The sequence below is a fragment of the Phyllostomus discolor genome, chromosome 5 (assembly GCF_004126475.2).
Source record: "Phyllostomus discolor isolate MPI-MPIP mPhyDis1 chromosome 5, mPhyDis1.pri.v3, whole genome shotgun sequence".
In the NCBI taxonomy this organism is placed as follows: Eukaryota; Metazoa; Chordata; class Mammalia; order Chiroptera; family Phyllostomidae; genus Phyllostomus; species Phyllostomus discolor.
In genome coordinates, this window is record NC_040907.2 from 164,586,918 (window position 1) to 164,605,132 (window position 18,215).

Here is an 18,215-nt window from a genome sequence, read left to right on the forward strand (position 1 = left end):
TTGTGCCTCCTCACTCCTGACCATCATTCCGGGGCTCTCTCTGGCCTGCAGATTCAAAATCAGCTTCCTCATTTGGCACCCGAGGCTGTTTTATGGACTAGCCCCTTCTGCCAGCCTCCCTCCTCACTCACCGTTCTCCCATTCGCACCTGTGTTCCAGCCACAGCAAGTGCCCTGCAGCTTCCCGAACACCCTTCTCTTCCATGATGTTGAGTTTGTAGTTCCCTGTGCCCCAAACACACCAGGTCCCTCGTGCAGTGTTCTTCATCTGACTCGTTCCTTCTCGTCTCTCAGCCCTCAGCTCAGAGATCACCGGCATCGGGCACCCTTGATCTCCACCCCCACCTTGGAGGTCTCAGTTCTGTCTCTCCCTGCCGCCCTGTGCCGACTTCACAGAATTCATCTCTCTGCAGTTGGGAGCAAACCGAGGAGCCCTTGCGTTCTTGCCCTGGCTCGGTGCTGTTCGGTGGTGACTCTTGGAGAACAACCAACTTGAACCACCCTGCCTGCAGTATGCCCTCAGTACGTGTTTACAGATATGAGCCGTGTCATCTTTCACTCCTTCCTGCTGTGTACGTGGGCAAAACATGCCTCAGAGTGCCGAGGGCAGTGCTTGGCATGCAGATAATGTTAACACAACAGGGTTTTTTGGTATTATTATCATTGTTTTTATTACCATTGGTGTTAATTAATGCTTTTGACCATAACTGATTCACACCCCTATCAATGTTTTTTTCTTTTTCTTTTGATCGAAATAATGCACTAGTCATTTGGACCAAAGCAACAGTTTCCTTCTAATGGCTGTAAAGTGAGTGGAGTGTGACCTACGGGACCCAGAGCAGTGGCCCCACCTTTTCTGGCACTGGGGACCGGTTTCGTGGAAGACAGTTTTCCCACGGATAGGGTGGTGGTTGGGGGGAGTCAGGAGAGGGATGGAGACAGGGATGCTCAGGCAGGGATGCGAGTGAAGGTCCACTCGCCTGCCACTCACCTCCTGCTATGCAGCCTCGGTCCTAACAGGCCACAGACCGGTAACGGTCTGCAGCCCAGGGGCCGGGGACCCCTGATCTAGAGTCCTGGGTTCGGGTCCCACCACTAATAGCAGCTGTGAGAGCCTGAACTAGTCATTTAATCACTCTGTGCATCTTCTGGGCCATCTGCAGAGCAAGGATAAAAATAGCTTCCTGACCCACTTCCAACAGAACAGTCTTAAGGAATAACCTAGATAATGAATGTAAAAGCATTTTTAGCTCTAAAAAATTTATAAAACTTAATTATTAGTCCTATTTCCAATAATATAAGCAATATTAATATAAACAATGCTTTGTTTAACGTTGTCATTCTTCTATTTTCCCATTACCAATTTCAAATACTTTCACATTTTTTTAATGAGTGGAAAATACTTATAAGTCATCTATATCTTCATGAGCAAGTTCTCAATTGTATTATGCAAGACACCGAAATAATTCTGGCTTGAGGACTTAATACTACCGCCTCACTGACAATGCTGCTCTGAATTGGTGTTGTCTGTGACTCCCTGTCTCTATTGAATTTTGTCCTTTGTTTGTCGTTCCACACGGTGGGCACGCTAACTTTTGAATGGACATTTCAATGGACATTTTTTTCATTTTAATTTTCAGTTACAGTTGACATTCAGTATTATTTTTTAGTTTCAGGTATACAGTGTAGTAACTAGACAATTATATAATTTCTAAAGTGATCCCCTGATAATTCTAGTATCCACCTGGCACTATACAATTACAATATTATTGCCTATATTCCCTGTGCTGTACTTTACATCCCAGTGACTGTTTTACAACTACCAATTTGTATTCCTAATTCCTTTACCTTTTTCACCCAGTCCCCACAAACCCTTCCCATTTGGTGACCCTCAGTTTGTTCTCTGTACCTATGAACTGTTTTTTGTTTTGTTTCTTTATTTTCTTCCCTAGATTCCACATATAATTGAAATCATATGATAAATATGATATTTATCTTTCTCTGACTTATTTCACTTGTCATAATGCTCTGTAGGTCCATCCATGTTGTTGCAAATGGTAGGATTTCAGTCTTTTTATGGCCAAGTAATATTCCATTGTGTCTGTGTACTGCCCCTTCTTTACCCTCTGTGTATCAATGGGCACTACAGTTGCTTCCTTATCTTGGCTATTGTAAATAATGCTGCAATGGACATAGGGGTGCATATATCTTCTCCAATTAGTGTTTCGGATTTCTTCAGCTATGTCTCCACAAGTGGAATTGCTGGGTCCTATGGCAGCACTAGTTTTTATTTTCTGATGGGACCCCATACTGATTTTCCACAGCAGCTGAACCAGTTGCAGTCCCACCAGCAGCGCGCTAAGGTCTCCTTTTTTCCACATCCTCGCCAACACTCGTCTGTTGATTTATTGATGATAGTCATTTTGACAGACACGAGAGGACATCTCATTGGGTTTTAATTTGCCTTCCTCTGACGATTACTGATGCTGAGCATCTTTTCACACGTCTGTTGGCCATCTATATGTCCTTTCTGGAGAAGTGTCTATTTAGGTCTTCTGTGTATCTTTAATTGAATTGTTTATTTTATGTTATTTATTTATTTAGGTGTTGCGTTGTCTGAGTTCTTTATAAATTTGGGATAGCAACTCCTTATTGGTTGTATCATTGGCGAATGTCTTCTCCCATTCAGTGGGCTGTCTTTTTATTTTGCTGGTTTGCTGTGCAAAAACTTTTCAGTTTGACATAGTTCCATTTGTTTATGTTTTTCTTTTCTTTTTCTTGCCTGAGGAGATATATCAGAAAAAAATATTGCTAAGAGGAATGTCAGAGAATTTACTGCCTATGTTTTCTTCTAGGAATTTTATGGTTTCCAGTTTTACATTGGAGTCTTTAACATATTTTGAGTTTATTGGTATATATAGTATAAGAAGGTGATCTATTTTTATCTATTTGCATGTATTTGTCCAATTCTCCCAACACACTTATTGAATAGACCCTCTTTTCCTCCTTGAATATTCTTGCTTCCTTGCTTCCTCTGTCATAGATTAACTGACCATGTACGTGTGGATGTATTTCTGGGTTTTCTATTCTGTTCCATTGATCTGTGTGTCTGTTTGGATGCCATTACCACCAGGTTTTGATTATTACAGCCCATAGTATAGTTTGATATCAAATAGTATGATCTCTTCAACTTTCTTCTTCTTTCTCAAGGTTGCTGTGGCTATTCAGGGTCTTTTGTGGTTTCAAATACATTTTTAGGATTATTTTTTCTAGTTCTGGGGAAAAATGCTATTGGTATTTTGATAAGGATTGCATAGAATCTATAGGTTGCTTTGGGTTGTATGGACATTTTAATCATGTTAATTCTTCTTGTTCGTGAGCACAGTATATGCTTCCATTTATTTGTATCTTCAATTTCTTTCTTTAATGTCTTATAATTTCCTGAATACAGGTGTTTTTTACCTTCTTGGTTAAATTTATTCCAAGGCGTGTTTTTTTTTTGGGGGGGGGGCATTGATGCAATTTTAAATGAGATTGTTTTCTTAATTTCTTTTTCTGATAGTTCCTTATTAGTGCATAAAAATGCAACTGATTTCTGAATATTAATGTTCTATCCTGCTACTTTATTGAACTCATTTATCAGTTCTAGTGGTTTCTGGTGGCCTCTTTAGGATGCTCTCACTACAGTAGCATGTCAGATGATGGACATTTTTGAGCTCTTACGTGCCAGGCCCTTTTCTAAGCCCTTCTGTCCAACTCCCACAATAACTCGGTTGAAAGAGCACACAACCTCCATCTGCCGGGAAGAACAGAATCTTTTGTGTCTTGTCTGTCTTAGTCACTGCTGAATCCTTAGGGGCCAGAGCGGTGCCCAGGATCTATATAGTAGGCACTCAAGAAATAATGGCTGAAGGGATTCGCTCTACAAAGAATTTTTTGATCCTTAGGACTTTGGAGTTTTCTGGAAATGTGTGATTTAATTTTGATTTTGTATTATTAGGAGTAGTAGCTGATTGTTTTATAATAGAAATGATTAACTTTGTATAATACATTATAAATACAGCTTATAAAATACTGCCACGTATAATCTCATTTAATTTGAAGCAACCAATGACATTTTACTACCAGAAATGCTAAAGTACAATGTCCATACCTAACAGAAAATAAATTATGTCTATTACTACAAAACTGCCATACTTCAGTTTCTTCAATGAGCAGTAAGTACTCCAGTGAAATTAAATTAAGGACGATTAGGACTTAAAACAAGGTATTATCATATGTCAGGTTTTTTTTTTAATTGAAGAAAGAAAATACTAAAAAATGGTTTCCCACTTGGCTTAGAAAGAGGGAATGCCATTTGGAAATTTATTTACCCACTTTGAAAAGTAGCTTCAAGGCCGATTCTTGTCAATTTTGTGCCCCTAATAAATCAAAAAATTTTCAAAATACAATTTTCTAGTATATGGTTAACATTAGAATTAAAATCGAAAGGAGGCTTTCCTTGTTAAAAGTCATGAAGGCGCACACCAGCGACTCGGACAGTGATGGTCCCCATCTACCGAGCACACGCCCTCCCGGCAAGGGCACAGTTCCGGAGAGCCCAGGGAGTACCAGGCAGCGCTGTCGGACGCGGCATCTGTGGTACTCCAGGGGGGTTACATTTTAGAACTTGTACAGCATGTCTTTAAATGCAGTTTTAAAACATTATGATGTGTTAAAGGCCAAACAAAAATTTGACACCCGAATACCAGTATCACTTGTATTTAAACACTGACATCTGTCATTGGTCTCTGGTAGGCAAAGAGAAACATTTCTTTAAGCTCTGGGATGAATGTGGCTAGCCCATTTGTCCGTTCCAGTTTCCGGCACTTGAAGTGTTTCAGTTTTTGTTCCACGGTGTAACCTTTGGAGTTCTGCCTAATAATGACTTCAGTCGTGCTGGCCTTCCAAAAGATAAATTAAAATAGAAATGCATATTTTCTAATTATGCGCCCATCCCCAGTTGTATATTGGCAAGGGCGGCCACACTGAATGTTAAACGAACTCTGCACAATAGCCAGAGCCTGTGTAACACCAAAGTTTCCCAAAGTCACTTTCTTAATCGTGTGAAGGATGGCCGAGGCTCTGATGGGTACGTAGCTGTATACAATCAGAGGGAAAGCAGTTAGACATCCCAGCATGGTATTTCCATTTAAATCTGATTACAGTGAAATAAAACTGTAGCCATTAAGCTTTAGAAGAACTACAAATACACGCCGTAAAAGAAGACAGATAGTAAATGAGGTAGTAAAGCATTTCAGCAGGGTAAACAGTCTACAGCCCTCATTCAAGTCCTCCCGAAGCACGATGTGCAATTCACGGCAGACCTTGCGCCGGTCCCTGAGCTCCACTTAAACCTGCAATTAACCTTTCACGCCTAATGAAGCTGTTTTCCTGGGAAATTAAAATATATAGCGGCGCCTGCTTTCACACAGACCGGAGAGGCGAGCATTCCAAAATGAATGCCTTCTCTGAGGCTTTGTTCAGATGTGAAGGGGAAGCACGGTGTTTGTACGGAAAGGGAGGACGTGCTGTCCGAGGCAGTTTCGCCTGGTGTGCAGTGTTTTGTCCCTGTACTTATTAATTGTTCTGCATAATTGTAAAAAGAAACACACACACACATCAGTAAATTTTATGAGTAGGTTGTTACTGCTGGAGTCTTCTGAGACCATTCTACTTCCATTAGGAAAACCTAGAGTTTTTCTAAAGATAACTACATTCCTGATTTTTTTTTTTTTTTTGGTGATTTTCATCGCCAATTTAGAGGTTTAAAAAGGCATATTTTCCATTTTAATACTTAGCTGTTAGATGTTTACATTGCATTTTCTTTAGGGCATGTCTACACACGGTTACTGAGAAACAAAGTTCTTAAATCTTAGGAAGAAAATACAGTGTTTTTTCCCTCCCTAGTTTCTGGGTAAAGATGCCATTTTGCTGCATCTTCTACTTAGTTATGAAATACCTGTGGTAGCTCGTGGCATCTAGAGGTGACGACGGAGTTGAGCTCATGCTCTGAAGGAAATCCACAGGGTCCCGGAGGAGTCCGCACCCTTCCAAGCCGGCCCTGCCCCGGGCGACCCAGAGCAGCCACGAGATGTTCCTCGTTCCACACACCGGGCCGAAACGCCAGGGGTCGCGGGAAATGGAACGGGAAACAGAAAATGGTATTTGCTTTCTTATGAGGCTTACAATTCACATTTAAATAATCTAACTGCCATAGTGTCTGGTATTTAAGGACTCCAAGTGCAAAAAGGTAAAGCTTACAATAAATATTTAAACCCCAGCATTTTTATCGAATCCCCCGGCCTATTTTGATATCCATTGCGCTAGCCTGCGGCGTCTGTGAATCATCTTGACGTGGTAAATGAAATTCCTTTAGACCACCAGTCTAAAATAATGAATTGTTCCCCCAGTTAATTGTATTGCTTTGATAACAAGGAACTGTGCTAGGCCCAGAGAACGCAATAAGTGCATTTCACCAGATGATTTGTGTGACGTTTTGAAAAATGATCTTCTAGACTGACCTGATTTTCATGGGACTCCAACGGCGTCACCGAGAGCCACTGCGTGGCGTCCTCCCGGGAGCGAGGGATTCCTCCCGTGGTTTGGAGAGCGTGGGGTCATCGCCGCTAACCCGTCACTGGGAAATGGTTCCCGGGGAGACCTATACCAGGAGGAAGCGTTCACCTCAGAGGGCGAAGCAGAGAACTCACTTCTAAATTGCTCTTATTTTATTGATGCATATTTTTTTTAATCCAGGAAAGATCTCAAGCTCTGTTTATCTCTTCGTGGCAGGTGTAAAAATAAACCAAACAACAAGCAAAAGCTATCTATTCGGAACTTGCTATATATAGCCAGGGAGTCGGGCACCATGGCTTGTCTTGGCAGAGACTTCAAGGTGGGCAGATGCGTGGGGACTCTTCCGAATGGAACAAGGAGAAGGACCCCAGGACGTGCTGACCGGGGGCTGTGGCCTCGGGGAGCTGGGGGCTGCCTAATTCGATGCAGGGTGTCCTGTGTGGTTGTTAGGGGAGCACATTTTGTCTTCTCTGTTTGGTCCTGAGTTGGAAGCAGGGACAAAACTCACAGAAGCTGTCAGTGACTAATCAAGTCCTGGGTAGTGGGGGCCCATCAATACAGAGCTAATGATTTGACTTCCACAACTGCTATGAGAGGCAGCAGTCTGACTTCCCGCAAGTATGACATGGCGGGGTCGGGGGGGGGGGGGGGGTTCTGTACCGCCTGTTGCCCCAGGGGCTGGTTCCCTGGGCGGGTTGCCGCCGCGCGTGGGCCACGGTCCTGGTCTTCTACGTGGTCTGGGCATTGCCCGTTTGCGCATCCGGCCTCCCACAAGCACATCAATATTACATTGCGGGGAAAGCGGAGATAATATTGCCTGTTTGAAAGAGCTACTGACTTGACTTTTCTTTTTATCAATTAAGAAAATTAGATTCCCTACAATAAAGCACGCTGATGGGAAATGATAGAAATTACTTTAATTTTCCTTTCTCCCTTTCGTAATGAGTCTTCCACACACTAGACAGTTCAGGAGGACGGGGGCCTCCTCGCTCCGGTTTACCCGTCTGTGTCCGGGCCCCCTTGTAGGTTGCACGAGGCCCTAGCCATTTGAGGGTTGCCACTGTTTCAAGTTCTCCCGGTATTAAAACAGGAAGCCAGGCAGGCATAGGAATCCAATCTTGCACCCAACCATCTGACGCTTAAGTGTGCGCACAGGTAGCTACGACGATTAGCGTGTTACTTATTAACAACCTGGGAAGATTTATACAGGATTCATTCACGGCGTGCCACACACTGCGTGGTGCAATGAAGCGCACAAGCTTCAATCTCAATGAAAGCCTCACCTGGCCTATCAAGAAGATGAAACCTGGGCCGGGGGCCTTTCAGTGTCCTCCGTGAGCACACCTGGCGGCCACTCAGATGTCACCGGGGGAGGAGTGCAGGGTTTCCTGCATTCATAGTGCCATTCACACGGAAGCCAAGAGTGCAGTTCATTTCCCGTTTTCATAGGGAAGGTCGAAACGCTGTCAAATTAAAATAAGCATGATTTGCAATTTCATTTGCAAATTAAGAACTGAAACACGGTTGAGGATTTATTATTTTCAATTGAATGTGTTTCCAAGTTCACGGACCATTACTAAGCCCAGGATGTGTTGTGAGAGACAACACTTTAATTAGGCTTTGCACTTCCCAGGCCCCAGAATACAAAGACACAGGGACAGTTTCCAATTAGCATGCACTTTCCTGTCACCTGTTTACTTCTCTGCTGGCCCGTACCTTCTGCAAGGGAATGGCCTTCGGGGCCACGTGTAAATGGGAAAGTATTTGTTTTCTCAGAGCTCAGAGGTCACACAATAGTTTAATGGGTAGCATGAGTTCATATTTGGATGCTGCGATCATTGAAATTAGTGCAAGTGGTCTCTGTCCACGTGAAAGTAGATTCACACATATTATTGTCATATTTGGCCGTCTCTGGACCCGGCAGTGCCAGGAATGAAAAAACAGGAGGCTGCGAATGACGACAGCAGTTTGCTGGGAGATGAGGGTCTGTCTGAATGAACTGTTGGGTAGCACAACCAAGGTCTGTGGGTTTCTTTTCAGGAATGTGCTTCAGCTCCCTCCCTTAAAGAAGTGACAGAAGAAGTATTTCCTATGGCAGAATAAGTGACCAAAACATCTGTGTTGGACATTTAAGAAGTTCATATGTGTTTTTCAAAGGCCAAGCAAGCAATTTTTATTTAAACTTTGATCCTTTGATCTTATGTTGCCTCTAAGAAATTCAGGATGATATTTAATATCCTGAAAGAGCACGTTACTTCACAGCAACCCTCCAAGGGTAAACATGTAAGATTATTAACTTAGCTGTCAGTAGCTATAACTTTGTAATCCCTTCCCTCTAAAACACTGTCAGTTTCTCCTTCTCCACAAATAGCTGCTCTTCTGTCTACAAATCTACTCCAGGCTTCTTTTTGCCTTTAACACATACATGTGCTCATAATCACACACATCTCCGTGTATTTCCCATGACCTTGCTGTGTCTCCTGTAAACCAATTAAGAATAAATTGGCCCGCAGGAGTAAAATATATTGTCCCATGCGCGTTCCGTGGGATAAGATCTGCATGTGAGGCCTTCTGACAGCAGCAACTGCAGGAGCTGTCGGTGAAGGCTCAGGGCCAGGGCCAGCCCCATCCAGGGTCAAGTCTCCGAGACCTTGCAGAAGGCACTCTGGCCTCTTGGTTTAGTGTGTGATTGGGCACATTCTGTTTCGCTCAAGAATTAACAGGGGGCTCACCAGGAACTGCAGTGATGCATGGGTAGCTGTGATAAACTGGGGCATCTGTATGGAGCCATTGCTTTGACAAATTTGGGAAACAATTATCCCTGAACATTTTACCAGATGTCCCTGTCCATCAGTGGACAACAGTGTGTAAACAGTATTCTGGGGGATTGCCCAAGAGAGCTAGAGATCACTTTCGTGTTGGTATTCTGCTGATAATACTCAAGGCCCTCTTCTTATATGTAAGATAGTTATCCGCTAAATTTCTACAGGTTACCTTTCTTCCACATCCTCGTGTGCATAGCACAATTCTATCCCCGGGCCTGCTTTCACTCTTCTTCATAAAAAACAGTTTAAGGGAATGAAAAAATAAGCCACCGACTGGGAGAAGATGTCTGTGAAACACGTGTCTGGTAAAGGACTGGCGTCGAAAATGTAAAAGGAACCTCTTAAAGCAGCAATAAGAAAACAAATAGCTCAGTGAAAAGTAGGCCAAAGAACTAAACAGATAACTCACCAGAGAAGATACACATGTAACCAAAAAGCATACGAAAAGGTGTCATTGGGGAATTACAAATTAAAACAACAGTGAATTACAGCCTCACGCCTATCAGAATGGCTAAAATCCAGACTGCAGCCAACACCAAGCGCTGGTGAAGGTGTGGACAACAGCCACACTCATTTCATTGCTGGGGGTGACGCTAAATGGCGCAGCCACGTTGGAAGATGGTGTGGCGGTTTCTTTCAAAGCTGAAACCTAGGCTTACTTCACAGTGTGACTCAAGGTTCGTGCCCCTAGGTGCTTGTGAACTGAAAACTTAGGTTCACACAGAGCCTCGCAAAAGGATGTTTATGGCAGCTTTATTCATCATTGCCCAAAAGTGGAGGCAATCTGGTTGCCCTTAAGTGGATAAACAGATTGTGATTTATCTATACAATGGAATATTATTCAGTGATAAAAAGAAATGAGCCATTATACCAAAAAAAAAAAAAAAAAAAAAAGGGATATGATGGAGCTTGAAGGCACATTGCTAAGGGAAATAAGAGAATCTGGAAAGACTTATATTTTACTATTCCAATTATATGACAGTCTGGGAAAGTCAAAACTGTAGAGACGTTTTAAAAAATATCAGTGATACCCAGAGGCCCAGGAGAAGGGGAGAAATATACTGATAAAGTACGGAGGACTGTTAGGGCAAAAAGCTATTCCGCATGACACTATAATGGTGAGTACATGACATTATACATTTGTTAAAATGCATAGAGCTGTTCAACACCAAGTATGGGCCCTGATGCAAACTGTGGACTTTAGTTTATAATCATGTTTCAGTATTGGTTCAATTTTTATGTAAACCTAGCCCTGGCTGGCACAGCTCAGTGGATTGAGCTCGGGCTGCAAACCAAAGTATCGCAGGTTCGATTCCCAGTCAGGGTACATGCCTGGGTTGTAGGCCATGACCCCCAGCAACCGCACATTGATGTTTCTCTCTCTCCCTCTCTATCTCCCTCTCTTCCCTCTCTAAAAATAAATAAATAAAATTTAAAAAAAAAATTTATGTAAACCTAAAACTGCCCTAATTTTTTATTTTAATGCAGTGACCTTTGTTCTCCCCACCACACACACACACACACACACACACACACAAATAGTAACACTGGAAATCCCTCGTACATTCATAGCAAACCTGTGTTCAGACACAGAAACTACGTTGGGGGCCATATCCACAGCTCACTGTGATACTTTGTCGTCTCTGAATCTGACTGTGCGAGGTCAGAGCCAGTGAACTTTGTGAGATCCTAGTTCTTCTCTCATGAATGAAGTTCATATGTTCGTTAGGTGACATCCTAAGTAAAGACTGAACGATCTGGTAAGTTCCATTATGCGGCTAAACGTTTGATGACTGACTGTAAAACGGTACAGTGACGGTGCTCAGCCGCCGCTGCCACCGCATTCGGGACGTCCTCGAAGTACCTGACCGAACATGTCAAGGTGTCTCTCCTTTTCTTCCAGGCCTCGCCATCGCCAGCGCCCTCATAGACATCTCGCAGCAGAAGCCTTCAGACAGCAAAGACAAGACCTCCGGAGTCCGAAACCGCAAGCCCCACCTCTCCACACGCCAAGGAACTTGTGTCTGAGAACCGGGAGCTGCTCCTGGGGAATCGGCACCGCTTCCTTCACGTGGTCAGTGGCTTCCGTCAAGGCTGGTCGACGGCCTCGAGTTTCACGGAGGCGAAACTGCGTGTGGTCCCAGGACCCGAGTACAGTTCCCTGCAAACGGGCAATGACCCAAGTGGCCAAAGAATGTTCACGAGTTTTCTAGGGGTAACAGGACTGAAGGGCAAGGGTGTTGAAGTCAGTTTTTAAACCTCTCTTAGCCGTATCCTAGAGAACATTACATTGCTCTGGAAAGAGATGTATATTGTTTCTTACGCAGATGAAAAATATGTAATTCGTGTAAACCAAACTGTTTATATCCCAAGACATTAAAGAAAGACATTTTATAATGCCTGAACGATGAGAATTGTACAGTTTTTGCCTCGTAAGCAAACTTAAATCACTTGTATATGAACAGGAAATGAACAAATTGCAATGGCTTTAAATACTGTTTCTTCTCACTGTACATGTAAATGCAGGATTTTGATTTAGTAGGATGTAGGCAATGTATTTAAATATCTCATATGACAGTATCAAGTTCAAACTCATTTTGAGAATGTGGCTATTTCCACCTAACTGGAATGCAGAACCAAATGAGTGCACTTAGACAGATGGTAGGTGTGACTGCACAGGAGGTTTATTAGCATTCCGAGGAAAGAGAACCTTCCCGAGGTCCGTGCTGACTGCCTGACTCATTGTCAGGGCTGAGAGAGCCCGGAAGAGCCTGTCCAATGATCAGTTTTCCCGCTCCTTCCGAACACAGCCCCCCCCCCCCCCCCCCCCCGCCGCAGACCCGCAGAAGGCTGCAACAGCCCTTCTGCTCAATCGCCATCATTTTTAATTGCCTAGGAGCCACTGGATCAGACCTGAATGATCCCTCTGCATTTTCATAAGAACAGATCCTCTTTTTTTGGTCTTCCTCTCCTGGCTGCTCAAGTTCATCTACCTTTTACGAATGTGATGGAAAGTATTGTAGAGCCGACAACTCCCAAGTTATAATGTGACCCAGGTTCCTTCCTGCCAGCCGCTCCCCTGAGAATGCAAGCGGACAGGAGTATCTGCCGGCAAGAACTCCTACAGAATTCTCATTTCTAACGTGAACATGTTAGTGTCAGGAGAGGAAGTCTCCAGTGTAAGAAAGAAGTTCAGTATCGCCCCCATTCAGCCCACTATTAATGACTCACCACCAAATCACGGCAGAAAGGAAAAGCGGTGTAAAGCGGCCTTCACATTGGCGCATGGGACCATGCGTGTTCTGAGTCTGACCGCAGTTCACGAGAACTCAGGAGCATTGCCGAGCTTCCTGGGAATGGTAGGTTCCTAACTTCAGGGTGACTACAAGATATTTCTAGAGAACTCTGAGAGATGCCCAAAGCTGCTTCACACGACATAGTTTTGTTAGGATGAAAGTCACTGAAGTGTAATTGATGTCTAGAGCTACATGTGTACTCTTCATGTTCTTTGGATTTCTGGAAGGTAATGAATGACACATCGCTGTTTACAGCTAACGCGTAGTTACTTGCATGCTCTGGTTGTGCGGTAGCGGAACACCACCCTGTTGTGATAGGAAATGTTGATTTTATAATGCCATTTACACATAGTCAGCTTTAATTTGATGAGGACTGAATGTAATATATATCAGGAATGATCATACAACATGTAGTTGCATCGTATATAAGATTGCTAGGTTGCTTCTAACCATGACTAATGTCATTGTTTTGATAATTAGGCATTTATGAATTATAGTATATATTCCTTATGTTCGCATGATGATTTTGCTATTTTCCATGCGTTAAAAATAAGACTAATTCTTAGAGTAATTCTATCTATAGCCTGTGGGGTTTTCGCGGGGGCCGGGAGTGGAGCTGGATTTTACCTCCCTATGATATTTTCTCTCTCAAAAAAAAAAGTGAGAAAAGTTTGTAAATGTCTCCTAAACACAATCAAGCAATTTTATTAGCTTCCTTTTGGGACCCTTTAAATGTCCATTTTTCTCCTGGAAAAATCAATTGACAAAACTGGTGATTGCAAAAATATAATCATTTAAAAATAAAATGATTGCCCAGTTTGTGTAATTCTCTAACGATTGTCATGAGAGAGAGCTTATTAACAAAAACACACAGAGTGGTACGTAAATCAGTTTCAGCTGTATTTTTTTAGAGAGTCCAAGCAAAGGGTGTTACTGTAAAGAATTGTCCACCTTCAACCACCTGGAATCCCATCAGCTTCTTAAAATTTGAAAATGTGGATTTTGGAGAATCGGGGACGTAGTACAACGTTAAAGTCATAACATACCTTCCTGCTCCGAATACTGCAACCTCGTGACTACTTCCGCAGTATCTTCTCGCATTATCAAAGCTTTTTACTGGTGATGAAATCATTCACCCTCAGGTGAAGAGGATTGAGAAAACCTTAGGGATAATGACTTTGAGTGTGTCGTGAAATTGAATGTTTTTGTCTCCACATCACAACAATTTTAATTTTGTATGCTTCCTTTTATTTTTAACCAAACCACAAGTGTGCAGAACTCGTTGAGAATTCAGCAAATACATGACGGATTCTCTTGAAAATGTATCTTCATGGAATTCTGTATATAATATATCAATTTAGAATGACCTTGAAAAATTCTTTAGATTTCGAGGATTTATTATTCTTCCACATATGAAAATTTGGGGTTAAATGGAACGGAGTTCCTAAAATTAGCCAGGGGACAGACACTATTTAGACCTAACTAGAGAATTCTTGTTGAAAGATTGCACATGCTTACAGGCTGATTTAATACATATTAAGAGGATTGGGATTTTTGTAATTGCTTTCAAATAAAAATTTATTCTAGGGATACTCATGGAAAATGTATGCCATATACCACTGTATTATGTTCACTAGGACAACTTAAAATAGGACATATGTCGCTGTGTAATTGACACTTACTGTACCTTCCAACCACTCATTTCTGGGGGGGGGGGGGGGGGGCATTGCAGAGGGGGTACCAGTAAGACAAAGTGACTGTGTGGCTGTTGTCATACGGCAGGGTCACTTAGAGTGCACACTGGTGCATGGGCCTGAGAATGGACATAGGAACCAACTTTGAGCTGCTGGTGCTGGGCAGGTTGTACCCTCTGAAGCCTCGGACTTTTCATCTGTGAGGGGAGGGAGCGGCGCCCCGCTGGCAGAACCGTTGCGAGCCTGGAAGAAAATAAACACAAAGCTTCCGCCCCAGTGCAGTGTAGCTGCTACTAACCATCGTGGGGCCCCCAGACCCCTCTTCTCCCTCCCCTTGATTTATGAATCCGTCTGTTAAGTTTTCATCCATCTTTTCACCACAGGGAAAAGCCGGGTAGGTTTTCACAAGTGAGGATTTCACGAAAATCTTAAGTTCCTATATGTCTAAGATACGGAGATTTCTCAAAAATGACTTTGATATTTGGGTCAGTAGAGGGTTTGACTCTTTCAAAATATATACTGTTTTAGTAGAGTGATTTTTAAATTACCGCTTGATGACATTTAGACGGGAATATCAGTTGTCACTTTTGCTTTCAAACCCGGCATACACAGATCAACCCTTACGTGTGGTTGTCCTACAGGGAACGTCCCTTTGCTCACTGAACATAAAACTGGGACTTGAAAAGTGTTCCATAGAAAAGGTTTTTAAAATTAAAACGGATCAAATGAATCCGTGCTCCCCACACAGGCTTTTTAAAAAGATTAACTTCCAAAGCCCATCCGACATTTTATCAAAGCGTGGAACTTGGTCGTAAAACTGGTCCGGGTTGGTACAGATTCCCTCCTTTTCCTTGGAGATGGAGATTCGGAAGGACTGGATGGGACCCTGGAGATTAATATGCTTAATAAGCTGTTCAGTGATTCTCACGATGAGGCAAATTAGGGGAACACTGCCCTGGGCCAGAGAGCCGCTTTTCCCAACAGTTAGAAGACTTTATGTTAAGTAATGAATTCAAAATGCTTTAAATATTTTTCCAAGGAATATAAGCCATCTGGTCGGTGTTACAGCCGTGTCTTCATTTTTGTGTACATGTAACATTTTCGTTTTCTCAATTTTTTTTAAAATTAAGAATTAGAACCATATCAGTGTATATGTATACAGGTGTGCGTGCCAGTATTAAAAACAGATTGTGTAAAAATGCAAACCTGCTTCCAAAAGCAAACATGTTGTGACACCATGTGCTATGAATCAGGGTGAAATCACTGAAATAAAAACATTGGCTGTCCCAACCCCCACTGCCAACGAGGTTCTGTTATTTATTTATTTCACCCTCCCAAGATCGTGCAGGAAAAAGCACCCTCCAGCCCCACCTTCTAAACCTGGGTTATAAAATTTGTGTTCCTGAATTCCCCATGCAAAACCCATTCTCTCTCTCCCCCTCTCCACCTGAGCTTCGTTGGCCGCCTCTGCGAGACTTGGAACGGTGTGCTGAACACTTAGGCGTCTGAGGGTGGCAGAAACTCTCAGAGCCCGGGTGCGTGGCCAGGCTGGCCCACTCGCCCACTCCGCCCAGCCCACGTGTTTTGTGTTTACATAACTGGTTCTTGCTTACGGTAGACAGGAGTCCTCTTTCTGCGACTGGCGCAGCTGTGGCGTAGCTGAAGCAGGTCCTAGAAAAAGGCCGCTTGTTCTCTGGCCTGCTTTGGATTGAGTCCCCGCGTTGCCACCTGCATCCCAGCCTCCTGTCAGCGCCACTGCTCTGCCGGGGCTTTGTCTGGGGTTCCTACGGAGCAGCCCAGGAGAATCCAGCGCCCCTCCTCTTTCCAGCCCCCACAGAAGGACCAAGCAAGTGTGTGTGATCCCCCTTAGATTCAGGTCCTCAGGCCCGCTCTCTGCCTCCTAACCAGAGGCCCAAACCTGAGGGTGGTCCTATCTGTGCTCTAGAGGATGGCTTGAAGTTCCCCTCCCCCGCCAGCTCCTGCTCTGGCAGTCAGGCCAAGGAAGAAGCTGGGGCCAAGAAGACCCACTTAGCCCCGAGAAACAGGCCTAGCCTGGCTGGCGTCTCCCAGAAGCGTTAGAAAAGAAAGGGAAGTTTGGGAGGGGCCCAGACGAAGCTGTGCCTGAAGGAGAGAGGAGAGCGGAGTTCAATCCCAGACCCCCTTTGCTGACAACAAAAAGCAGCAGCTTCTCGGAACGTCCGGGCCTTACACGTGTTTTAGCTTTTTGATGGTGGATCAGTAGCTATCGGGAGATTTGAAGATTTTTGACTCAAAACGGACTCTGCCCTGAAGAGGTTTCTTCATAGAAATCACCTGTTAGTGGCCAGCGTGAGGAGGGGCAGGCATTTTTTTTCCAGCTCTAACCCACAGCCCGTTCTGATGAGCACACAACTCGCTCTCGAAATGCTCGTGGTTTTTCCTACTTGTTTGCCATCACAGGGCCCGGCAGAGGCCATAGCAGCCAAGGGTGCATTGCGCTGTACTTCCCCCGGCCCTACTAACGAAAACAAGTAGTAGTAGTCTGCCTTCCGAATATGAGAGCACTTTCCAACTTTAGCTGAGCTTCTGTAAATCACACCGCACCACCCCCCCCCCCACACACACACAATTCTGACCACATCTGCCTACCAGGGGTCCCCTCCTTTGCCGAAATGATTCTGTTTCGTGCAAGGGCTGGTTGTGCAGCGGTCCCAATTGCACGAGAAACCAAACCCTGCTGCCACTGCAGAAACACAGGATGCTGCTCCCTGTCAGAAGGTTTGGCACATTCTATGTGTGGCAGAAAAGGGAAATTTTCATTCAGGCAAGATAGCTGTTTAAGCAGACGCTTTACACCAGCCTTGTGCGTGGTCGGATAGGAGACCGTGCTCTGGAATCCCACCTAGGAAAACGGCATCAGTGAGCAAACCCTGGTAACAGTCCTTCGTGCTTCTGTAGCCCCTTTGCCAAAAGAGATCTCAAAGTTTGTGTTTTCCAGTGATGTATTCGTTATCTTAGAAGAGCTCCTGAGTGGGGACACGCTCAAGTTTTAATGTGAATGCAAATGCCAAATTTTTGTAACGCCTTGGGCCAGTTGCGGAGGCCATTTTTAGGTAAACTGAGATCAAAGTGGTCCCCTCTCTCACCTATGTGTTGTGATGACTTTCTGCTCTTGTATGGGAAACAGATCAGAGTTAGATGCTTTCTCCTTTTACCTTGAAAAGGTTCAAGGTTAAATTCAGGGGATCACAAGCAACGATTTTTCTCTTGACTTTTTTTTGGTAACACTGAAGTGCATGTGTGTGCCAAAATTCCCAGATAACTGAATTGCAATAGGAACCAATGACATGTGTTACCCAAGTTGTGCTTTTCTGGATTTTTACCATCTATTTCAAATGTGAGCTTCCTCAACTCTACATGGTAATTTGACAGCAAATACTACCAGATTGTGATGCATTTTCGCTCCCATCATCAGACATCTCCCGTGGCCCTTCAGCACCCGGCCGTCTCGTGTCCCCCGGCAGCACATAAATACATGACATAAAACAGGTCTTGCCCGCCTCCCTTCCCTCGTGACAACGCACACTGGCCGGGGTGGTCTTTGCCTTCAGGTCGGCTTGTCTGAAATACGATGGCACTTAAAAGGAAGGCCGGCTGGAAGGACACCAATAAAAATACCAGCTCAGCTTCAAATGATTTGATTTCAACCCAAAATGAGTTACCCTGCCACACAAACAGTTAATGGCAAACAGAATATTCTACTTATTAAGACTGTTGCCTGCCAAGGGTCGGAACGCCGGGCTC

General features: G+C 43.9%; 1 protein-coding gene across 3 annotated transcripts in view; it reads left to right on the forward strand.

The window, feature by feature from the left end:
* The window catches only part of ATRNL1 (attractin like 1), a 512,339-nt gene extending 497,057 nt beyond the window's left edge, over positions 1 to 15,282 (forward strand). For 2 of the 3 annotated variants that reach the window (XM_036027363.1, XM_036027364.1), the window contains exon 28: positions 11,346 to 11,871. In XM_036027363.1, coding sequence (XP_035883256.1) covers positions 11,346 to 11,470 — 125 coding nt within the window. In that variant the 3' untranslated portion in view covers positions 11,471 to 11,871. Of the gene's footprint in view, positions 1 to 11,345 lie in introns of all 3 variants that reach the window. The other variant, XM_028513523.2, reaches the window with a different exon arrangement.
* Positions 15,283 to 18,215: the final 2,933 nt, after the last annotated feature.